Source organism: Lissotriton helveticus, chromosome 8, assembly GCF_964261635.1.
Source record: "Lissotriton helveticus chromosome 8, aLisHel1.1, whole genome shotgun sequence".
NCBI lineage: Eukaryota > Metazoa > Chordata > Amphibia > Caudata > Salamandridae > Lissotriton > Lissotriton helveticus.
This window is the reverse complement of record NC_136069.1, coordinates 1,675,046,265-1,675,072,053: the sequence shown is the minus strand read 5'-3', so window position 1 is coordinate 1,675,072,053 and position 25,789 is coordinate 1,675,046,265. Positions and strand designations below refer to the sequence as shown.

The 25,789-nt window shown below is 45.9% G+C and overlaps 1 protein-coding gene across 4 annotated transcripts in view; it reads right to left on the bottom strand.

The window, feature by feature from the left end:
• Window positions 1–25,789, bottom strand: part of LOC144773619 (transient receptor potential cation channel subfamily M member 2-like) — a 1,811,195-nt gene that overhangs the window by 740,360 nt on the left and 1,045,046 nt on the right. For all 4 annotated transcript variants that reach the window (XR_013600034.1, XM_078658765.1, XM_078658766.1 and 1 more), the window contains one exon: window positions 16,929–16,979. Coding sequence is in view for 3 of the 4 variants with exons in the window: in XM_078658765.1 (XP_078514891.1) it covers window positions 16,929–16,979 (51 nt within the window). In the remaining variant the exon portion in view is untranslated. The remainder of the gene's footprint in view (window positions 1–16,928; window positions 16,980–25,789) is intronic.

The following is a 25,789-nucleotide window of genomic DNA, read 5'->3' as shown; positions in this document are numbered from 1 at the left end:
GCCTCCTTCTTGCCTCCTTCTGCACCTCTGTTGCTTCTTTCTGCACTTGTGTTTCTTCTTTCTGTATGTCTCTTGACTCTTTCTGCTCTTCCCTTGCTGCTTTTGGCCCCTGTCTTCCCTATTTCTGAACCTCTTTTTATCTCTTTGTGCACCTCTCTTGCTTCTTTCTTCTGCTCTCTTGCCTCTTTCAGCACCCCTCTTCCCTTTTTCTACACACCCTTCACTCTTTCTACAATTCTCTTGCCACTTTCTGTACTTCTCTTGCCTCTTTATGCACATCTGTTACATATTTCTGTACTTTTCTCTTTTTTGGCACCTCTCTTGCTTCTTTCTGCACCCCTCTTGCCTCTTACTGCACCTCACTTGACTCTTTCAGTACCCCTCTTGCCTCTTTCTGCACCTTTGCTGCTTCTTTCTGCACTTCTGTAGATTCTTTCTACACAACTGTTCATTTTTTCAGCACCTCTCTTGCTTCTTTCTGCACCCCTCTTGCCTTTTTCAGCACCCCTCTTCCATCTTTCTGCAGCAATCTTGCTTCTTTTTTCATCTCTCTTGCCTCTTTCTGCACTTCTCTTGCCTCTTTCTACACCCCTCTTCCCTCTTTCAGCAACTCTCTTCCCATTTTCTGTACTTCTCTTGCACATTATTGCACTTCTGTTACATCTTTCTGCAATTCTCTTGCTTCTTTTGCGCTTCTCTTGCTTCTTTTGGTACTTCTCCTGCATTGTCCTATTTTTTCTGCAGCTGGCTTCCCTCTTTCTGCACCACTTGCGCCTCTTTCTGCACCTCGGTTGCTTCTTTCTGCACCTCTGTTACTTCTTTCCACACTCTTCAGTACTCCTCTTGCCTCTTTCTACACCACTGTTGCTTGTTTCTGCCCATGTCTTGTTTCTTTCTGCACCCCTCTTGCGTCTTTCTGCACTCCTCTTACCTCTTTTTGTACCCCTCTTCCCTCTTTCTGATTTGCTTTCCTTTTTCAGCACATCTGTTGCCTCTTTCTGCATTTCTCTTGCTTCTTTCTGCACTTCTCTTGCCTCTTTCCGCACCTTTGTTGCTTCTTTCTCCACTTATGTTCCTTCTTTCTCCACCTCTCTGGCTTATATCTCTCACCCCTCTAGCCTCTTTCTACATGCCCCTCTCCTATTTCTGCACCCCTCTTGCCACTTTTTATACATCAGTTGCCTCTTTCTGTACCTCTCTTGCCTCTTTCTGCACCTCTGTTGCTTCTTTCTGTACTAGTGTTGTTTCATCACCTCTCTTGCTATTTTCTGCACTCTTCTTGCCTCTTTCTGTATCCCTCTTTCAGCACCTCTTTTGCCTCTTTCAGCACCTTGCTTGCCTCTTTCTGCACTTCTCTAGCCTCTTTCTGCACCTTTGTTGCTTCTTTTTGCACTTCGGTTCCTTCTTTCTGCACCTCTCTTGCTTTATTCTGGACATCTCTTATAGCATTCTACACACTTCTTCCCTATTTCTCCACCTCTTGTTCTTCTTTCTACACTGTTCTTGCCTCTTTCTGCACCTGTCTTCCATATTTATGCCTCTCCTGTCTCATGCATCTCTCTTGAATTTTACTGTATTTCTGTTGCCCCTTTCTGCACCCATCATCCCTCTTTCTGCAGCTCTTTTGCCTCTTTGGCACCTGTCTTGCTTCTTTCTGCACCCCTCTTGCCTCTATCTGTACCCTATTGCTTCTTTCTATACTTTTCTTACTTCCTTTGGCACTTCTCTTCCTTCTTTCCACACCCCTCATGTCTCTTTCTGCACCCCACTTCCCTGTTGCTGCTCCTCTTTCCTCTTTCTGCAGCTCTTTGCATCTTTCTGTACTTGGTGCCTCTTTCTGTACCTCTCCTGCCTCTTTATGCAGTTCTCTTGGCTCTTGCTGCACCTCTGTTGCTTCTTTCTACACTTCTCTTGCCTCTTTCGGCACCCCTCTCTTGCCTCTTCCTGCACCTCTTTTGCTTCTTTCTGCAGTTCTGTTGCTTCTTTCTGCACCGCTCATGCGTCTTTCTGCACCCCTCTTGTCTCTTTCTACACACCTTCGCCTCTTACTGCCCCTCTCTTGCTTCTTTCTGTACATCTGTTGCTTCATTCTACACTTCTCTTGCCTTTTTCTGCACCCCTGTTCTGCCCTTGTGTTGCTTCTTTCTGTACCTCTCTTCCTTCTTTCTGAAGCTGCCTTGTCTCTTTCCGCACCTCTCTTCCATCTTGCTGCACCTCTCTTGCCTCTTTCAGCATTTCTCTTGCCTCTTTCTGCACCTCTGTTGCTTATTTCTGCACTTGTTTTGCCTGTTCTGCACCCCCCTCTTGACACTTTTAGCACCTCTGTTGCTTCTTTCTGCACTTGTGTTTTTTTCTTTCTGTATATCTCTTGCCTCTTTCTGTACTTCCCCTGCTACTTTCTGCCCCTGTCTTTCCAATTTCTGAACCTCTATTCAACTCTTTGTGAACCTGCCGTGCCTCTTTCTTCTCCCGTCTTGCCTCTTTCTGCACCTCACTTGACTCTTTCAGTACCACTCTTGCCTCTTTTTGGCACCTTTGTTGCTTCTTTCTGCACTTCTGTAGCTTCTTTCTTCACTTCTGTTCCTTCTTTCTGCACCTCTCTTGCTTCTTTCTGCACCCCTCTTGCCTCTTCCAGCATCCTCATTCCTCTTTCTGCAGCACTCTTGCTTCTTTCTCCAGCTCTCTTGAATCTTTCTGCACTATTCTTGCCTCTTTCTACACCCTTCCTCCCTCTCTCTGCAACTCTCTTGCCACTTTCTGTACTTCTCTTGCCTCGTTATGCACCTCTGTTACAGCTTTCTGTACTTCTCTTTCTTTGTTGGCACCTCTCTTGCTTCTTTCTGCACCCCTTTTGCCTCTTTCTGCAGCTCACTTGACTCTTTCAGTACCCCTCTTGCCTCTTTCTGCACCTTTCTTGCTTCTTTCTGCACTTCTGTAGCTTCTTTCTGCACTTCTGTTCCTTCTTTTCGCACCTCTATTGTTTCTTTCTATACCCTCATGCCTCTTTCTGCAGCTGTCTTCCCTCTTTCTGTACCTTCTTTGTCTTTGTGTACCTCTGTTGCCTCTTTATGTAACCCTTATCCCTCTTTCTGCAACTCTCTTGCCTCTTTCTGCACCTCCTTTGCTTCTTTCTGTATACCTCTAAATTCTATCTGCATCCTTTTTGCTCATTTCTGCACTTCTCTTGCTTCTTTATGCACTTGTCGTGCTTCTTTTGGCACTTCTTTTGCTTTTCTTGTTTCTATCTGCATATCTTTTCACTCTTTCTGCACCTCTCTTGATTCTTTCTGTATCCTTCTTGCCTCTTTCTGCACCTCACTTGAATCTTTCAGTACCCCATTTGCCTCTTTCCACACCATTGTTGCTTCCTTCTGCTCTTGTGTTGTTTCTTTCTGCACCAGTCTTGCTCCTTTCTTCACTCCTCTTACCTCTTTCTGTAACCTTCTTCCCTCTTTCTGAACCTCTCGTTCCTTTTTCAGCACCTTTTTTGCCTCTTTCTGCACTTCTCTTGCCCCTTTCTGCACCTTTGTTGCTTCTTTCTCTACTTATGTTCCTTCTTTCTATACCTCTCTGGCTTCATTCTGTACCACTCTTGCCTCTTTCTACATGCCTCACTCCTATTGCTGCACCCCTCTTGCCTCCTTTTACATATCACGAGCCCCTTTCTGTACCTCTCTTGCCTCTTTCTGCACCTCTGTTGATTCTTTCTGTAATTGTGTTGTTTCTTCACCTCTCTTGCTACTTTCCGCACGCTTTCGGTGTCCCTCTTCCCTCTTTTAGCACCTCTCTTGCCTCCTTAAGGTCCTCTCCTGCCTCGTCCTGCACTTCTCTTGCCTCTTTCTGTACCTTTGTTTGCTTCACTCTGCACTTCTGTTCCTTCTTCCTGTACTTCTCTTGCTTCTTTCTGGACACCTCTTCTTCCCCATTTCTGAACCCCACTTTCCTTTTTCTGTACTTTACTTGCCTCTTTATACACCTGTCTACCATGTTTATGATCTCTCTTTTCTCTTTGTGCATCTCTCTTACCTTTTGTTGTATTTTTGTTGCCTCTTTCTGTACCCCTCACCCTTCTTTCTGCAGCTTTTTTGCCTCTTCCTATACCTTTCTAGATTCTTTTTGCACCTCTCTTACCTCTTCCTGCACCCTATTGTGTCTTTTTATACTTTTCTTACTTCTTTCTGCACTACTCCTGCTTCTTTCTGTAACCCACTTGCCTCTTTCTGCACCGTTCTTCTCTGTTTCTGCTCCTCATTTTCCTCTTTCTGCACCTCTTCACGTAATTCTGTACTTGTTGCATCTTTCTGCACCTCCCCTGCCTCTTTCTGTAGTTCTCATGCCTCTTTCTGCACCCCTGTTGCTTCTTCCTGCACTTCTCATGCCTCTTTCTGCAACCCTCTCTTGCCTCTTTCTGCACCTCTTTTGCTTCTTTCTGCCGTTCTGTTGCATCTTTCTGCACTTCTCTTGTCTCTTTCTGTACCCCTTTCCCCCCGTTACTGCACCTCTCTTGCCTCCTTCTGTACATCTGTTGCTTCATTCTATACTTCTCTTGCCTCTTTTGCACCCCTGTTACCTCTTTCTGCACTTGTGTTTTTTCTGTCTGCATGTCTCTTGTCTCTTTGTGCATGCCTGTTGCCTCTTTTAGCACCTCTCTTGCTTCTTTCAGCACCCCTCTTGCCTCTTTCTGCACCCCACTTGACTCTTTCAGTACCTCTCTTGCCTCTTTCTGCACCTCTGTTGCTTCTTTCTGCTCTTCTGTTGTTTCTTTCTGCACCTCTCTTGATTCTTTCTACATTCCTCGTGCCTCTTTGTACACACCTCTTCCCTATTTCTGCAACCCTCTTGCCTCTTTCTGTGCCTCTGTTGCATCTTTCTGCACTTGTGTTGTTTCTTTCTGTAACTCTCTTGCTTCTTTCTGCACTCTTGACTCTTGGTATCCCTCTTTCTGTAACTCTCTTGCCTCTTTCAGTACCTCTTTTGCCTTTTTATGCACTTCTCATGCTTCTTTATGTACCTTTATTGATCTTTCTTGACTTCGGTTCCTTCAATCTGCACCCCTCTTGCCTCTTTCTACAAACTTCGTCCCTATTTCTGCACCACTCTTTCCTCTTTCTGCACTTTCTTGGCTCTTTCTGCACCTGTCTTCCACGTTGATGAGTTCGGTGGTGTGGCTGAAGGTGATGTGGTTGCTGGCAGAGAAGATGGGTTTGAGCATGTGTCCGGTGTAGAGGGTTTGTCACGACGAGCTGTTTGAGTCTGAGGTTGGCAAGGTTGGCGATCAGGGTTGTGGAGTTGTTGTTGGCGTTCTTGAGGTGGAAGTTCAGATCTCCGAGGAGGATGTAGTCGGTTGAGGAGAGGGCGTGCATGCTGATGAGGTCGGCGATGGAGTCGCTGAACTGTGGTCGGGGTCCCGGGGGTCTGTAGACAAGGGTTCCTCTGAGGGTGATGTTGTGATCGACGTGGATCTGGAAGTGTAGGTGTTTGGCCATGCTGAGGGAGTCTTCAGTGTTGGTCGAGATTCTGATGGTGTTCCTGTGGACGATGGCGAGAATCTCCAACATTCCCTTACAGGTTTTTCCCATGTACTCCACCCATTCTGTAAGTAATTCAGGATGGGGGTTTTTATACGTTGGTACAATAGATATCCTGAGACCCCTGGGCACTCGGCCTACTTCCACATAATTTGTCAAATGAGGTGATTTCCCACCACTTGTTGATTTCACGTTTCAAAAGTTTCTTAAGTTGAAATAATTTTTGATTGGTTGAGGGTTCAATTCCTGTAGCCCCTTTAGGTCCTGTCTGCATATATGGGCTTACATCCAAATCTTCGTCAAATAATGACATTGCTGCAGCCTGCCTTTTGTTCTCCCATTCGGACATTACTGTGTACACTTTTCTCCCGCGGTTCCATTCATGACCGCTAAAGTTGCACCTGTTCCCAATAGCTTACTTCATTTGCGACTTCAGAAAAGGCGAAGCACACTAGGGAGTGAGTGCAGTGCAGTATCGGCTCCTGCAGTATCTTTCTGCCCTACCAATAATCTAAATTACACGAATACCAGAATCGATTTATTCCTTTTTATTTGCAAACTGAAGTTGATGAAACTCTATAAAATGGCAATTGGATTAAAGAACTCATTCAGGCGAGATGATACCACATCCGTTGGTGATCTACAAGTGGGAGACATTGGGACAATGTGTGACCTCTATGACATAGAAATAGAAAATGACCGACAACAACAGGGAAATGCCAATCTAATGTTAGAACATCTAGGTCTAGAATCTAATAGAAAATGTCACAGTGGGCTAAAACCCAAATCCAAATACAATCATAATGTACCATATGACAACATTGAAGCGTACAGTTCAGCAGTAACACAGGAACTAACTAAAATGTGACACAGAAAAATTATCAGGAAATATGAAAATCTATCCAGAAAGCAACGGAAAGCCTTGTGAGCCCTAGAAAAAGACCCTACGATCATCATCAAGCCATTCGACAAGAGGGGCAACATTGTAATTATGGATCGAGTCACCGAGTGCAGTACAGCGAAGAGGCTCTACAACAACTTTGTGACCAAATGTGCAATGAAGAAATAAATTGGGAGAGATATAGAATGTCAATCAAACGATATCATGATCTCTTAATGAACTGGCACCAAGGAGGTCTTCTAGATGAGGAGGAGTACACATTTCTGAGAACTGACAATCCACGAATTCCGTGTTTGTATCTCTTCCCACAAATTCACAAAAATGCCACGAATCCACCAGGGTGTCACGTCTGAGCATACCCGGCCCACTCGGGGTGACAAATGCAAAAAAAAAAGTTGATGGACTGAATGCAAGATGCTTGTTTCCAGTCCAGGGAGGATCTGGCCTGGCAGTTCGGTCTGGAGTGTTCTCATTGGGCGCAGGGTCAAGACTGATTTGCATATGGCTGGGTCCAAACTGGAATGGCATGGTGAGCAAAAAAACGATGGATTTAGGCCCATAGCTCTGTACTGGGTGAATGTATGACATTGTCCTGCATTCTGTCCCTCAATTGTTCTTTTTGCATTTGTCACCCCAAGTGGGACGGGTATGCTCAGACGTGAGTCCCGTGCTCTCCATGCCATTGGATTCAAGTTATCCTGGCTGATGAGGGCTGAAAGCCCGAAACCGGCCCTAGGATTCTTGTTTCCAGTCCAGGGAGGACCTAGTCTGGCAGTTCGGGCTGGACTGTTCCCATTGGGTGCAGGGCCAAGACTGATTTGCATATGGCTGGGTCCAAACTAGAATGGCATGGTGAGCAAAAAACGATGGATTTAGGCCCAGATCTATGTACTGGGGTGAATGTATGACATTGTTCTGCATTCTGTCCATCAATTGTTCTTTTTGCATATATCATTCTATGGCAACATAATTCGATGCTAGAAACAATGATTAGAGGAAAACATTTTTCTGTTTGAAAAAACTGTATATCTGGCACCGCGGTGGGTACTTGTGTTTACCCCAGCCTAGTAAAGTTATTTCTAGGTTGGTGGGAGGAACAAACTGTCTGAGTGGAGAATAATGAACGATATAGTGACCATATACCCATTTGGATCAGATATATTGATGACTTATGCCTGATCTGGGATGGACCTGAAGCTCAATCTGTACAATTCATACAGGAACTGGGGTTAATAATTTAAATCTGAAATGTACCTACAAAATTAGTAAAGATTATTGTGAGTTTCTAGATGTGTGTGTGAAAATTATAGATGGTAATATTACAACGAGTCTCTTTAGCTGTGTTACATGGATCCAGCAATCACCCAAACCCCTTAATTAACAGCATTCCGTATGGGGAATTGCTTTGAGTTCACCAAAACTTTAGTATAAATGAGGGTTTCCTCACATAACAGCCAACTATGGAGAGAAGATTTAAGACAAGAGGATATAGTAATAAAGTGCTTCAAATTGCTAAAAACAAAGTTAAGGACAAGACACATTCAATTGTACAAATAGAAAAACACTGGGTCCCATTGATATGATTAATGAAACACCCAGAATGATTACCACCTTCAGTAATGGGGCCACACATTTAAGGAAAGTCATGAAAGCCCATTGGCGCCTACTTGTAGCAGGCCCTATAATAGGAAAACATGTAGGCTCAAGTCCTAAACTGATATACAGATGACCTAAAATCCCTGAAAGATTGCTTAGTCCAAAGTTATCTCCATGATACTGTCAGTACTCAGTGGTTAACACCACCAAATGGTTTCACAACTTGCAGCTCATGTAAAGCCTGCAGGAATAGTGTTAATTGTAAAACCTATCAGACAGAGGCAGGCCCAATGAAAAGCTTAGCAAAGATCATCAATTGCAACAGTGAATTCACTGTCTACGTACTGGAATGCCCTTGTGGCTACCGCTACTAACCCTGGGCAATGAACTCAGTTTGCGCAGATTTGTTAACTATGCATGCCATTGAAAACACGTAGTGGAGTCAGCTACTAAACTGCACCCACAAATGCTTTGATAAAGCAACTTTAAATGCTAAAAAGCATATAACCAATTCACAAAAGTGAACTTTGAAAATGAAAAATATCAGGCAATGAGAGAGGTGATGATTTTGGGGTCCCCCCTAACCTAAGGAAAGGACCCCGAAGATGCCTTGATCACAAAGAGCATTTCATGCTGAACAATTCAGTGGTGTTCTCATCCTCTTAGGACCATCCAAAACACAGTTATGGGCAAAAATACAATTCCAACCAAAGGCCCTGCAAAGCATTATGGGACGAGATTAGCAGTGGGCAGTGAATATTATAGTGTCCAATATCAATTCTACAAAGAGCTGTAGTTCAACTAGTGGTTGCTAGGTGTCCCTCAAGTCAAATGCTTTTGCATTTAACTCATAAGGGACACAGAGATGGGTGCGCGGCTCCAAGCGTGGCCACCTGGTGTGTACACGAGGGGTGCGTAGCTCCTAGCACGTCCCCTGGTGTAAATGCAATGGGTGCACAGGTCCTACGGTCACGCTGGGTGCACGACTCCAAGCAAAAATAATTACGATTTTTTTATATAAACCTAGGTTACATGTTGGGTTAGTGAGTGGCTCTAAAAGAGCCCTTGTTATCATTTGAGATTGTTGTAGCTACATGTAAGTGCGGATGCAGAGCTTCAGGTTGTTGAGAAACACTCTGTTGCCTTCATCAGTGAAGTGTACTCTGTCACTTCTCTAAATGCCATCCACATTGAAACGAAGATTTTTGTTATAGATGGAGCCCATCCTATGGTCTCTTAGGTAAACAGAAACCGCTTTATTGACATTGTTTCTAGCTTTCTCAATCTGAGGACAAAATTGATTGGACCAGTTCCATTTCTGTCTTTGGCATATGTTAGAGTATACAAATACAGTTTGGGGGAAAAGCAACATCAATTCTGCAAAGGTGTCCTTCATTAGCAATTCCAAACCTTCCCCAGTCAATGTGCCTAGCTCTTTGCCACCACAGTACACAATCATGAGGTCAGGGACTTGGAGATGCAAAAAGGTTTTAAACAAAGGCATCAATGGCTGCCACTTTAATCCTCTCTGCCCAATCTATTTTATGTCTACATTTTGCAATGCTAGGTCTTTGTCAATGCCTCTGTGTTAGGATACCTTTTGCACCAGAATACATTGCTTTGCTCAACAACCCACACAGAAAGCATCTTGAAGGGATGTCTGTAGGTAATCAAAAGATGTCTGTAGCTGAGGTAGTCAGTTGGTAAAAAGAGAGGTATCTAAAATGGTGGAGTAGATGCTGTTTTTAAGAAAGAAGAGAATTGATTGGCTGTTTAAGATCATTGTACATTCAAAAATAGGGTGCATTTTACTTTCTTTAAAAAGCAAGTTTCTTATTATTTAGTAAAAGAAAATTGAAAAGTACAGTACAAAGGATAAGATCATGTTCTGCAAAGGCAACCACACCTGCTGTTTCCATTTGCAACATTGTGTGGTGAACTTGAAAATATGGTGAACTTGCGACCTGTCAGTTAGGTTGAATGTTGCATGAGCTGTTGCTATGGATACTGGCATTAAGCACAAGGGGGTGAAGAAGTCAGTTGATAAGAGTTATTATCTGTAACCAATAGAAATGTGTTTTACAATTTGAAAAACTCTGGGAAGCAATGTCATTTGTTGCTTATGTGTATTTGTATGGAAAAAGAGAGGAAAACCATGCCATTACTGATTTCCAATCCAATCCAAAAATCTTTATTTCGGCCAATTAGGCCATAAAAGATGCATAAAAAGACATACACATATTTAAAATTCGAACATACAAGTATCAGCATTTCATTACATTTAAAAACAAGTATATAAAATGCATAAGAGGAACAAACAACTACATTCCATGTCATTGAGGGTGGAATAAACAGTGTGATGGGAGACATTATCAGCGGGAGCCAGAGGTTGCAATGGCACAGTGGTGAAGGCATTCATCCTATAATGGTTTTGCCTTAATCAACTTGGACCTAATACGCCACATGGCCAAGAGATATTTTGCGACTGCAAAAACAATGTGGGGGGAGGAATCCGTTTTCAGTATTCTGAAAGATGTTGCACAGTTCCTTATTGCCATATTCCTACATAGGGGGACCAGCCAATATTTCCTGGGTGACTTGTAGGTAGGGCAAAAAAACAGAACATGGATTTCCTCCTCATCACAGGAATTACAGCCAGGGCATATTTTATCCCCTCCATTGGTCCATTTGCTAGTGAAGGATTTGATAGGTAGGGTGCCAAACCGCCACTGTATAAATAGCTTCCTTGCCATGATCGGGTAAATAAAATCCATAAAAGTTTCAAACTTATAAGAATTTTTGGATTCAGTAAAACAATGAGTTAAAGTGCCGAAGCTGGGTGCAGTCATGTGAGAGACAAGGTTTTGTTCCTTGTACTGATTTAACATTCCTGAGTCTGATACATTTTATTGATTGTGTGTAAAAAAGAATCCTGTCTGAGTGTGTGTCTGAGTGTGTGAGATTTTTCATTCAACAGATTTATTTGCAAGGTGAGTTATACATTTTTGAGGTTTATTTAAAGAGCATATTCTAAAACTGTGTTGTTTGAAATATATTATTAAATGTTGAGATGTAAAATTAGTTTTATTGTGCTTCAATATTGTTTAACCCCTTGGATGCACGTGAAATTTTCCCGCACTGCGGGAAAATTCTGCGCGTGCACAATTTGGACGGCTCCCAGCCGTCTGACGCACACGCCACCGGGTAGAGTCCGACGGCTGGTAGCCGTCCGACGCATCCAAAGGGTTAAAAAAGAGTGTGCAGTAATATGTGTTGTTTTTTAACACGATTACTGATGTTATTAATTAAGCTTTTTTTAAGTCTGTTCAAATACATAATTGAATGATGCTGCATCTTTGTAAATAGTTGGTTAAAGATACAGCACAAATGTGTAGTTTGAAAGATGATCATATAAGGTGTTAATAATTAGGTTTCTGTTTGTACAGAAGGTAAAGTTAAATGATGCCATATATTTTAAGATACAATGGTGAAATGAGGTGTTGTTAATCAGGCTTCTTTTTGTAGTCTGAGCAAAGGTATAGTTGGATGATGTAACATAAATGATAGATACAAAGGTGGAGACCGCTCAGCCCTCCACAGGGCTTGGTCGCCCCACTCACTGCTGCCGCTCCTGCCTGCCTTTGCCGCCTCCTGCCTGCAGATTCCTTCGCTCGCTGCCCGCTGCTCCTGGGAATTTCCCGCTGCTCCTGGGAATTTCCCGCTGCCCGCTGCTTCTTGGAATTTCCCGCTGCTGCCTCCCTGCGGCCCTGCCCCCCTGTGATTCCATTCGCCGCCACGCTCCCGCCACCCAGCTGCTCCTCCCTCCCGGCTCCTTACTTATGACGCCACCAGAGCGACCGCGCAGCGGACGCGCGCAGCGGGAGCGCCGATTGAGCGCCGAAGGTGCGCCAAAGGTAAGCCCGTCTGCGCCCGTCCGCGCCTGGACCGCGCCCAGCGCCAGGACCCCTGGCCCTCCCAGCCGAGACAAGACGACCCAACTGACCTATGACGCCGCCACTCTCAACGCACTCAATGCCGGCCGGACCCACGCCTGCTGCCGAGCCACCCCGAGACTCACCCACGGACCCTTCACCTGCTGCACCTGCAAGTTCACCTGCCTCCGAACCTGCCCCGCACCCGCCAAGACAAACACCAGCAGCAACCACCTCAAGTGCATCCTGATCAACACCCGCTCCGTCCACAGACACGCCGTGGAACTCTGGAACCTCCTCGACGCTATATCACCGGACGTCGCCTTCCTCACGGAAACCTGGATGAACGCCTCCTCTGCACCGGACATCGCCATCGCCATCCTGGACGGGTACAAGATCATCAGGAGGGACCGCATCAACCAGACGGGAGGTGGCATCGCCATCGTCCACAGGAACACCATCCGCATCACGACCGACGCCAACGACTCCTTCGCCGCAGCCGAACATCTCCACTTCCAGATTCACACCGACCCTAAGACGACCCTCAGAGGCACCCTCGTCTACAGACCCCCGGGACCACGCACACAATTCAGCGAAGACATCACAGACTTCATCAGCCCGCACGCCCTCCCCTCCACTGACTACATCCTCCTCGGGGACCTCAACTTCCACCTGGAGAACAACAAGGACCGCAACACCACCGCCATGCTGGAAAACCTCGCCAACCTCGGACTCAAGCAACTGGTCAACACCCCCACCCACTACACTGGCCACACGCTTGATCCCGTCTTCTCTTCCAGCACGTACATCACCTTCAGCCACGCCACCGGACTCCACTGGACCGACCACAGCTGCGTCCACTTCAGCTTCAAAAGATCCACGACCCACCACCACCCGCAACAGGTACCTCACAGGAATTGGAGCAAGATCACCGCAGACCAGCTCACCACCTCCCTCAGCCAGAGCCCACCCGCCAACACAACGGGCCCCAACGAAGCAGCCCGCAACTTCACACAGTGGCTGACCGCCTGCGCCGACGACCTCGCGCCACTAAAGAACTCTCCCAGCAGACCCAGAAGCAAGAAGGCATCCTGGTTCACCGACGACCTCAAGGACTCCAAGAAGACCTGCCGCACCCTCGAGAAAGCCTGGCTCTTCGACCAGACCACCGACAACATGACCGCCCTCAAACACGCTACCCGCAAGCACCACCAGCTCATCCGCACCACCAAGAAGAAATCCCTGAAGGAACGACTGGACAACAACGCCCACGACAGCAAAGAGCTCTTCACTATCGTCAAGGAGTTCTCCAACCCCAGCACCGGCACCAACGATATCACTCCGTCACAAGACCTCTGCGACTCCCTCGCCTCGTTCTTCCACCGCAAGATCGCCGACATCCACAACAGCTTCGGCGCCACACCCACGCACCCAACCGTCGAACCAATGCCCCCACGGCCACCCTTCGCACCTGGACCACGGTGACCACCGAAGACACAGCCCGCACGATGAACACCATCCACTCCGGATCACCGACCGACCCCTGCCCACACCACGTCTTCAACAAGGCCGACTCCACCATCGCACCCCAACTCCGGAACATCATCAACGCCTCCTTCAACACCACCACCTTCCCGGAGAGCTGGAAGCACACCGAGATCAGCGCCCTCCTGAAGAAACCTACAGCGGACCCCACCGATCTCAAAAACTTCCGCCCCATCTCGCTCCTCCCTTTTCCTGCTAAAGTCATCGAGAAGATCGTCAACAGACAGCTGACCGCCTTCCTCGAGACGAACGGATCCCTCGACCCCTCGCAGTCCGGCTTCAGAGCCAACCACACCACCGAGACCGCCCTCATCGCAGCCACCGACGACATCCGGACCCTGCTCGACAAGGGGGAAACAGTGGCCCTCATCCTCCTGGACCTCTCCGCTGCGTTCAACACGGTCTGCCACCGCACCCTAGTCCAGCGCCTCAGCAACATCGGTATCCAAGAGAAGGCACTGGAGTGGATCATCTCGTTCCTCGCCGGAAGAACACAAAGAGTCCGCCTCCCCCCGTTTCGCTCCGAGGCCACCGAAGTCATCTGCGGCGTCCCGCAAGGATCTTCACTCAGCCCCACCCTCTTCAACATCTACATGAAACCTCTCGCAGCCATCGCACGCCAGCACAACCTCAACATCATCTCTTACGCCGACGACACCCAGCTGATCCTCTCCCTCACCAGAGACCCCGACACCGCCAGTACCTGCCTACACGAAGGGATGAAAGACGTCGCCGAGTGGATGAAGGACAGCCGCCTGAAACTGAACTCGGACAAGACGGAAGTCCTCATCCTGGGATCTTCGCCCTCCGCCTGGGATGACTCCTGGTGGCCCCCAGCCCTGGGCACCGCACCCAAGCCAACCGACCACGCACGCAACCTGGGCTTCATCCTGGACCCCTCCCTCTCGATGACCAGACAAGTCAACGCCGTCTCCTCATCGTGCTTCAACACCCTGCGTATGCTTCGCAAGATCTTCCGCTTGATCCCGACCGAGACCAGGAAGACTGTCACCCAGGCACTCGTCACCAGCCGACTGGACTACGGAAACGCCCTCTACGCCAGAACCACAGCCAAGCTACAGAAAAGACTCCAGCGCCTCCGCCCGACTCATCCTGGATGTCCCCTGACGCAGCCACATCTCCAGCCACCTGAGGAACCTGCACGGGCTCCCCGTCGACAAGAGGATCACGTTCCGGCTCCTCACCCACGCACACAAGTCTCTCCACGACCTGGGCCCCAAGTACCTCAACGACCACCTGACCTTCTACACGCCCACCCGCCAGCTACGGTCCACCAGCCTCGCCCTCGCAGCCGTACCACGCATCCGAAGAGCCACCGCCGGAGGAAGATCCTTCTCTTACCTGGCTGCCAAGACTTGGAACTCCCTCCCCATCCACCTTCGGCTGACCCAGGACCATCTCGCCTTCAGGAAACAACTCAAGACCTGGCTGTTCGAGTAGCATACCCCTCCCCCCAAGCGCCTTGAGACCCTCCCGGGTGAGTAGTGCGCTATACAAATGGCATGATTGATTGATTGATTGAGATGTATAATAAAAGTGTGGTTTTAGAAATGCTCATAAAAGGTGTTGTTAATTACCCTTCCTTCTTAAGTCTATTGAGAGGTATAAATTGATGATGTTGCAGATTTGTAGATTGAATGGTCAAGATGCAGCTCAAAAGTAAACCACCACATATTACCCTTTCTGGGATGTTGTAGTTACTTAACTAGTCATTATGTAATGAGTCATCTATGTGTTCAGTATCTATTTATACAGCTGAATGTATGCTTACTGAACTATAGAGAGGTGCCTGACTGATTACAGGAGTATAGAGGTAGTGAATAAGTGATTTTAAAACTGCATGAGTAATGATTTACTGATTCCATATTGTGCAATCACCCAGTTAGTATCCAAGCACTACCCACGCAGTCATGCAAAGATCCAGGCACTAACTCAAGTTTTTCTACAATCCATTGAGCACTACCTATACAGTTCACTAATCTCCCTGTCACTACCTATACACTATTCCAATCGCCTAGACAGTCCCATGCCCTTATCCAATCACTGCACCAAAACCCAAGCACTTATAAAATCACCATGCACTCTCCTTGTACCAAACTACTCATCCAGTCACTACCCATGCACTCATGCAATGACTGAGGCACTAACTGATGCGCTTCTACAATCTCATGAACACTACCTAGACAGTTCATCTCTCCCTCTCCCTATTACTACCTATGCACTCCTCCAACCAATCACCTAGCCAGTCCCATGTTCTTATCCAATCGCTGCGCCAAAACCCAAGCACTTATAAATTCACCATGCACTCTCCGTGCAGTACTCTAATCATCCATTCACTACCCATGCACTCATGAAATGACCCAGACACTAACTCATGCACTTCTACAATCCCTTGAGCACTACCTACTATCAGGACACATGGTAGGTTTTTTCCTTATTTAACTCGGGCCACAATTTCCCCCTCGCAAACCCATCAAAAAGCATTTGATCCCTGGAGTTGGAGAGCAAGTTGCCATTGCAGAATTTTCAACAAGGCAGCTAACATTCCAACACTGCTGTAGCATATTGCATATCTAGTCATTTGGGTTACTCACAGTCTGGTGTAGCGCGCTCCACTGAGCACTTCACCGAAGTAATTCAAGGAAGAACAACTAATTTTCGTGGGTGTCGTGAAAGTCAGTCAGGGTAGTTGGCGTGCACACCGGGTTTAGATTTGACAGTTGGTAAAACTTCCTGAGTCAAGGTCAAAGAACAGTTTAGCTTTTCCATGTTAAAAAGAAATACATTAATGTAAAGCTAACAAGCATAGATTAGAAATAACCAGAGAGACTGAGGTGAGATTAGAGTATTCCACACTGCTTCCTCCGCTCCCCTCTAAAACCTTCTGAGTATTTTATGAGGCTTTCACTTGACAATTCTTGTCAGAGCATTCCGTTCCTGTCGAACGCGGGCGTGACCTTTCAACATGCCGTATTTACCCGCAAGAAATGCAATCATCCTGTTTCAGCTGTGTTCACTCAGCTGAGGCAGAATCTCTCTAATGCGGACGTCGCATGTATCACGCTGCGTTTCTTCACAACCATTAAAAGGGTATTCCCTTGAACAAATAACATGCAGCACGGAGTCAGAGGTAATCGTGTGTGTTAACTGGAGCACCCATTAATCAAAATGCATTTCAAGCACATTAAGAGCGTAATCAAAGATAAGAAAGACACCAAATAACTGAAGCTTATTCTAGGAAGTTAAAAAGTCTTTACTAAATCTGTTGGAAGAGAAAGAAAGGCAGAGACATGAATTTCCAGAATCCCAATTAAAACGGCCAATTCAGTTCAATACTCATTAAGTACACCAATAGAAATTAGAGGTGAACCATCACAGAATTAAAGAAATAAAACATAGACTTACCTCTGCCATTTCTTGTCAAGGTAGTTGAAGCAGGATAGGCGCTGGTCGTCCCTGTAAAAGAAGAAGGAAAATAACTGAACTGCACTTCTCCTAACAAATAAAGAAGAAAGAAAAAAGAGAAGTAAGAAGTGAAGTAACCTCCCAAACGTCTCCTGGTAGGACAAGCCATCCTAGTTGTTAAATGAAGTAAGTCATTAAGGTTAAATAAAAAGTAAAGATACATTACATATGTGTTTTAGCACTGCAAGAACAAAGAAACAGAGGGATAGAAGATTAGCTGAACAAGCAGAGTGCTGAGAGCTGTCTCTTCTCTGTCCCATTCCCGTTCCCCCTTGGTACTTACTTGTAATGGTTTATTAAGATACTAAGTAGGGGGGTTCTGAGAGGGGCATTGGAAACTAGTGTTGCTCTGCTCCTGTGTGATTAGAATCATAGTTGCTAGCCTTGACACCTATACAGTTCAGTACTCTCCCTGTTACTACCTATGCACTCCTCCAATCAGCTAGCCAGTTCCATATCCTTATCTATTCACTGCACCAAAACCCAAGCACTTATGCGTTCACCATGCACTCTCCTTGTAGTACTCTAATCATCCAGTCACTACCCATATACTCATGCAATGACGCAGGCACTAACTCATGCACTTCTACAATCTCTTCAGCACTACCTCTACACCTAAGTAACCTCCATGTTACTACCTATGCACTCCTCCAATCACCTAGCCAGTCCCATGTCCTTATCCAATCACTGCGCCAAAAAACAAGCATTTATAAAATCACCATGCACTCTCCTTGCAGTACTCTAATCATCCACTCACTACTCTTGCACTTATGCAACGACCCAAGCACTAACTCACACACTTCTACAATCCCTTCAGCACTACCTATACAATTCAGTATTCTCCCTGTTAGTACATATGCACTCCTCCAATCAGCGAGCCAGTCCCATGTCCTTATGCAATCACTGCACGAAAACCTAAGCACTTATAAAAACAACATGCACTCTCTTTGCTGTACTCTAATCATCCAGTCAATGTGCATGTGCTCATGCAATGACCCAGGCACTAACTCATGCACTTCTACAATCCCTTGAGCACTACCTATAAGGTTCAGTAATCTCCGTGTTACTACCTATGCACTTCTCCAATCACCTAGCCAGTCACATGTTATGTTCATATCCAATCACTGTGCCAAAACCCAACCATTAAAAAATCACCATGCACTCTATTTGCAGTACTCTAATCATCCAGTCATGCGCTTGTGCTCATGCAATGACCCAGGCACTAACTCATTCAGTGGTACAATCCCTAGAACACTACCCAAGCCGTCCAGCAATCCCCCTGTCGCTCCCTGTGCACTCTTCCAATCACCCAGCCAGCACCATCATTCCGCCAATACCCAAGCCCCTATAAATTCACAATGCACTCTCTTTGCAGTAATCTAATCATCCAGTCACTACGCATGTACCCATGCAATGACCCAGGTACTAACTCATGCACTTCTACAATACCTTGAGCACTACCTATACAATTGGAAGACGTCTCAACAAAAGCAAAATCCAGCCCGTAATCTAAGAGCCTCAAACGCACTATAAATCAAACCCTACGACAACTGCGAAAGCTGCAGTCGACCCTTCGACAAATGAAGGCACTACTGAAAAGGAGGAGGTGGAGGAAAATAAGACTAAAGAATGATGAAATGTGGGCTAAGCTACAGCATGACGCCAAGCAACATAACAGCACTAAGTTTTGGCAAACAATCCATAAGTTAGAGCGATCAAACCACCCAGGAATTTGCTCCAATATAACAAAGGCTGATTGGGTAGATTATCTCTCCGCCCGTCTTAACAACAGTAGGCAAAAGGGTGGGGAATCAAGCAAGGGAGCGGACACTGCTCTACCAGATATCGAATCCCCCAACAAGAGAAAAGTGACACAAAACCGCACAATCAAAGATCACCTGGCGAACAGCACCAATACCCATAAGCAACAGGGGATCCTCTTGGCTGCTGATTTAGACTCAACAGACCCCACTGAAGAGGAAGTATATGCTCCCACAGAAAAACAGATAAAAGGTCTGATAGCCAGGGGTAGAGCTATGGGAGCGCCCGGCCCAAACGGGATCCCACCAATGCTGTACAAACACGACGCCGACTTTTGGAGCAAGGCTCTATTACCAGTCTTCAAGGACTTAAACTCCACAGTCATCATTCCGGAATCCTGGAAAGGATCTATTATTAGTCCAATTTTCAAACAAGGCAATAGAAATGATCCAAACAACTACTGACTGATCGCCCTTCTTGACGTAGATGCCAAATACTACGCTGGAACAATCTTGGATGAGTTAACCTCCTGGGCCTCAGAAAATTCCATTATTCCCAGCAATCAAACGGGGTTTTGCAGAGGCCAAGGAACAACGACAAATTTCCTGACTCTCACATTGGTAATGGATGCAGCCAAGGAACTAAAAATGCTTCTCTTCCTTTATTTTCTTGACTACACAACCGCTTCCACCATGTCGACGGTGCCAAGCTCTGTGCAAAACTGGAAAGTTGGGGTATACCAAACACACTTTTGGATCGGCTAAAACAGCTGCACACAGACACAGGGATCAGGATTAAAGTAGGCGCCGGGACACATATCTCAAAACGAATCATGACCTCGAAGGGCCTCAAGCAGGGGTGTGTCCTTGCCCCGCTTCTTTTCAATTTCTTTGTAGCCGATCTGCCTGGGACGCTGGACAGCTGTGTTTTCCATGCTCCAAAACTGGGAAACAAGCTATTGTCTAACTTGCTGTATGCTGATGACCAGGTTTTAATCAGTCGGACGCCAATTGGTATTCAGCACCTATTTAATACGACAAGCAAGTTCTCTAACCAGAATGCCCTCAAAATAAACCTCAAGAAAACCAAAATTATGGCGGTTACCTACCACAAAAAGAAGAACAATAGCTGGTTCCTAGATGGCCATCCTTTGGATCAAGAACAGAGTGATACATATCTGGGAATATTAATGGATCATAATCGCTCATTAAAACTTCAGCTTGACTCCATGCGGAGAAAGGGGACTACAACGTATTTAGCACTGCAGTCACTGAAGAGACGGCTCCCCGACCTAACGCTTGATCCCTTTCTACAGGTACTGAGGGCCAAACTGTTTCCAACACTGACATATGGGAGTGAGGATCTTAAAGGCAAAGACGCAGCAGTTCTAGACGTCGTAATAACCAACTCCTAAAGATCAATCTTCCAAAAAATGTCTTTCTGGCTCAAATACGGCTGGAATATGGGGTCCAAAGACAAACGGTGGAAAGAAGGAGTGCTTATGTTAAAAGCTGGTATAAAATCCGAAGTGCTGAGGTAGGATATCTAAATTCCCACCTGTGGAACACCTTACTTCATCAAGTAAAATGTCCAGCTAGGGATTATTTGTTCGACTCTATTGAGACATTGGGCCTGTCTGAACTCTAGGCCGCTCCAAGAGATCATCTTTCCTTCAAAAAAGCAGTAAAAAAAACAACATCCGTGTTATCTGTTTTAGAAGACAAAGCAACTCTTACTAAAAAGGCACACGGCTGGATAGTGCTCAGTGACTATGCAAGGCCAAAACCCCAAGCCTACTTGAGTGCAGGAATCAAGATAAGAACGAAGGAAAACTTCCTAAGGCTGTGTTTGGGGGTAATTGCGATTAAACACCATCTTCCACCATGGGAAAGGAAAGGAGACATTCCGACCTGTCATCTATGCGAAAGTGGGAAGGAAGACATCATTCATGTAATTTGCAACTGTCCCAATTTAAAGAATATTAGATGCACCTTGTTATGTCCCTTTTTCAGGTATTACGGTATCCGGTCCTATAGGCAGGCAGTGAAGCTTTGCTTCAACCCCATTGATGTCCAGCTTAACTGTTGGCTAACAAAATTCTTCAAGACGGTAACTAAGAGACTTAAAACCCTGTCGTTATCTGAAACATGTTAAAAAAAAAGCTTCTCCTGTGTAAAATTAACTTTGTATCTTATTTTAGTTGCACCCGCACTTTAATTACCAAGCCTCCAATTTGAACAATGGACCTGGCTAAGCTGTGTTATCCGGCTTGGGAATTAATGGTAGTCATTGTCAGTTCATTTACTACTTGAGATATAAGAACCTATAAGAACTGCTTTTAAAGCAGCTAATTATATAAATTGAGAATATTTTATTGATGATCCTCTTTAATGTCGCTTTTAAATGCAATAATCTGTGTACAATGGGAATTTTGATTGTTTATGTATTTGCAAAGATTTTAATTAATCAAGCAAAATAAACATTATCTTATCTTATCTTATACAGTTCAGTAATCTCCCTGTTACTACCTATGCACGCCTCCAATCTCCTAGCCAGTCCAATGTCCTTATCAAATTACTGCGCCAAAAACCAAGCACTTATAAAATCACCATGCACTCTCCTTGCATTACTCTAATCATCCAGTCACTACCCATGCACTCATGCAATGACCCAGGCACTAACTCATGCACTTCTACAATCCCTTGAGCACTACCTACTGTCAGGACTCACGATAGGTTTCCTCCTTATTTAACTCTGGCCACAATTTCCCCTCACAAACCCATCAAAAAGCATTTGATCCCTGGAGTTGGAGATCAAATTGGCATCGCAGAAATTCCAACATAGCCGCTAACATTCCATCACTGCTGCAGCATATCGCTGTGTAGCAGTCTAGTCATTTGGGTTAATCTCAGTCTGGTGAAGCGCACTCCAACATTCCACTGCGCACTTCACCTAAGTACTTCGAGGAAGAACAACTAATTTTCATGGGCGTCATGAAAGTCAGCCAGGGTAGTTGGCGTGCACACTGTGTTTAGATTCAACAGTTGGTAAAACTCTCTGAGTCAAGGTCAGTGAACAGTTTAGCTTTTCCATGTTAAAAAGAAATACATTAATGTAAAGCTAACAAGCATAGATTAGAAATCGCCGGAGAGACAGAGGCGAGATTAGAGAATTCCAAACTGCTTCCTCCGCTTCCCTCTAAAAACCTTCTGAGTATTTTATGAGGCTTTCACTTGACAATTTCTGTAAGAGCATCTGTTCCTGCTGAACGCGGGCGTGACCTTTCAACACGCCGCGTTCACCATCAAGAAATACAATCATCTGTTTCAGCTGTGTTCAGTCAGCTGAGGCAAAATCTCTCTAACGCGGGCCTCGCATTTCTCACGCCGCGTTTCTTCATAACTATTAAAAGGATATTCCCTTGAACAAATAACATGCAGCACGGAGTCAAAGTTAATCGTGTGTATTAACTTGAGCACCCATTATTCAAAACGCATTTCAAGCACATTAGAGCGTAATCGAAGATAAGAAAGAAACCACATAACTGAAGCTTATTCTAGGACGTTAAAAAGTCTTTACTAAATTGTAGGAAGGTGGAATCTGACTACATGGTTGCCTCCAGTTTTTTCTTTGGTGTTTTGATGGTTTTTGACTTAGTTTGGCTTGGATCCTGCTATTCAGGACCCCAGCCTATCTGCTTTCCTCACTAAATTGATTTCAAGTACTTTAGGCACACTCCAGTTTGGTACCCTTGTGAGTCCCTAGTATATGGTACACTAGGTGCTAAGGGCATAGGTACCCCAGAGGCCTACTAGGGGCTGCAGCATATATTATGGCACCCCTGGGAAGCCTTCCAAAATGACACCACAGGACTGCTACTGCAGCCTGGGTAAGGTGCTGCATGCATCCCTTGCTAAGATATGGGTTACCTATATCTACCCTTAATCACTGACACATATAAACCTATCAGTCACTCCTATGGCAGGCCTTATCAATCCTGAAGGCAGAGTGCATGGTTTTGTGTAAGAGGGTGCCCATACATGATTTGGGCCCCTCTGCAGCTTTCGGAGCCTACTCTCCGAGGCTGTTCTGTGATATAGCCAGACCATATACTCTTAAGTGCATTATAACCTCGCGGTAAATGCTAACTTTGGAATGGCTGCATGGAAACATGTTGTGTTTGGTGTCAAACACTTTGGAATCCTAACCCCCGCCAGTCCTGACGGCGGGGGTAGAATTCCACCCTTCTAGAGGGAGACATGTACACACTGGTATAACCGGTTAAGAGTTTAAAAGAGCCCTGGCATCACAAAATGGATGCTGCAGCCACAGACACGAGTCTGGCCTCCTGCTGCTGACCGAAACGCTGGCAGGGGAGGCCTAGACAATAGGTTTCCTTTCACAGGGAGGTGTAACCACCTGCCAGACAGGCTTTAGTGTATTGGGGCTGGGTGGGTGCACTCTGAGAGTGCTTTGAAGTAAGCTCTGGGGGCACATTTGGTGTCCCTGTGCATAGCCCAGTTCAAACCGGTTGCAGGGGCTACCAACCCCTGCTCTGGCATGAAACTGGACAAAGAAAATGGGTGTAGCCACCCATCTTTCCGGGCCCTCCCATAGGTGGGTCCCCAGAGTATGTCAAACCCCTTATTTAGGTCTCGCCTGAGCCAGCGCATGCACTGCTCTGGCGAGACATTTCGTGAGTGGGCTTTAAAAAGCAGACCACAGCTTTAGTGTGGCCTGGAGCGTGCGGTTACGCGCACAGTAAAGCGCATTACTGGCATCGCTTGATCAGGCGCCATCTGGCTTTCCTCTTGCTTGCTCTCTCAAGCATGCGCTTTAAAGCTCCTCCCCCACACCCACCACAGAGCGCATCTCGTGGCCTCGGTCTTGCTTGCTTTGATTTAAGCTTGTTTTTTCTGGCATGTGAAGCTCTGCGTACGCCAGGGCAAAGTATGTATAATACCAGTAATGCGCCCTCATGGCAGTAATGATGATGGCTTCCAGTGGGTGCCCTAAAAGATGCATTCCTCGATCTTAGCACCGACTCGATAATCTCCCAGAGTTAGAGACGCGAAGTACGCCATAAGCATCGGCCATACAAATAGGTCGCAGCAGCATGTAAAAAAAAAACATATATTTTTATCGCCTTCTATTAGTAGCTTGTAAATGTAGTATACTTGTAAAGCGCACAGCTGCCCCAGCAATGGGGCGTCCCGGCGCTGTATAACTCTGGGGAACCCGCCCTGGCTTTCCCTGTGGGATGGTCCCTTGCTGGGAGTCCCCAAGGTGGAGCCAGGATCCCCGGAATTGGTGGGGCCGTTGTGGAGATTAGGCAAGCTAATGCCCAGGGTTGCCGAGTGGAACCGCTGATTAGAGTAAGCACCGAAGCGAGAATTATCGAGTCCGCTGACCAAGGTCCACGACCCTGCCGCGTCGGGAATTGAACCCTGGTCCCAGGCTGACTTCTGCTCTCAGGCCTGCCGCCTCTAACCAGTGAGCCACACTACTCCACTACTCCACACAGCTTGTGTTTGGTAGGTATTACGATCTGCCAGAGGAAAGAGACGGCAGATATTTGTCATCAGGGAAAACGAAAAAAAAATGTAATGGGTTTCTGTCGAAAATGGAAATTGAATTTTACAATCTTTCTTTATAGGCAGCATTCTCCAGAGCTTGTCTCTCTCTTTGTCTCACTCTCACACGCTCTCTCTCTCTCTCTCGTTCACGAGGCACCGCTCGAACACTCCATTCTGCCAGCAATTCCCTGCTTTTTGCGGGTAGACAGTCTGGCTGCAGTTTATTTCTTTTCTGTTGTACAGCAGAATACAAAATGTACCCTTTCTCATAGGTTATCACCTCAGAAATCAGACTGAAGGCACATGTGAGAGCTGTTAGTGTGTGCATATTCACCGAGGAGCACCCACTTCTAAGGGCCTCTTTGCGAGCACCCTTTGTTGGATGCCATAATTAACGCACATTGTAAAACGCAACATGTGATGTCCATATATGGGGTGCAATAGTTACCGCACATTTTGCAGATAACATATGTATTTTCACTGCACCAAAATCTTCATTTCCCGGTAAATATATTTTCCCATGTTATATTCCTACCTTACAGCACGCATCATAATTGTGAGCTGTGCAGTAATCATAGTTTGTGATGTTTACCACTCCCAATAAACTCTAATCCCCATGCTGTTGGCTGCTTCTGATGCCCTTTTCTTGCCTCACATTAATCAGGGCCTTCTCTATGCAGCACAACTTTGCATAAATAGCAATTATGACATGTAAAATAGCTTTCTCTGGGAAACTTTTCCCTCTATGACTTTTTATGTTGGAATAGCTGTTGAACGTAGATTTGACCCTCTGTTTTTCCCTTAAAACTTCTTTATCGTGGAAGTTTTTCAATCACGTATGTTTTATAAACTTTTCAAAGTTCATCTTTATTTTTTAGTTTTAATAAGGTTTCAAGAGTAGTAGATGAAGTTTCACAAATTCACTCGCCGCCAGTAAAAATCTGCTTTTATTTAGCAGCAAAGGATAATTCAGTTGGGGGGGGGGGGGCACTAAGAAAATGATGGCTTTTATGTAGCGGTGGAAGTGCGCATTGCACCGCCTTTGGGACCTTATAAGTGTTTAGTTATCCAACACAATATCCTTGGTGCAACAACATCAACTTTTACATGGCTAAACACTTATAAGGTCCCAAAGGCGAGACCTATTGGCTATGCCGATGCTTGTTTCGTATAAGTAAGGGACCTATGCAACAGGACTTTAGATTACACATGGACGACAGTCTGAAACTGAATCCTGGAACTTTGACGCTCTACTATAGACTAGAGGACGGAAGAATCTCCCTTGGGGACAAGGAGTGACCCCCCTGCTTAAGCAGGCAGCAACAAAGCATTTGCCGGTCTTCATCTCAGAAGCTCTCGAAGGCCGACCCAAGTCCCCAGCAAAGCTGAGACTCGCAGCCCTCACAAGTGATATGGAACCAGAACCCCTGGACACTGTGCATATTTGCTAAGTGCATTGACTTC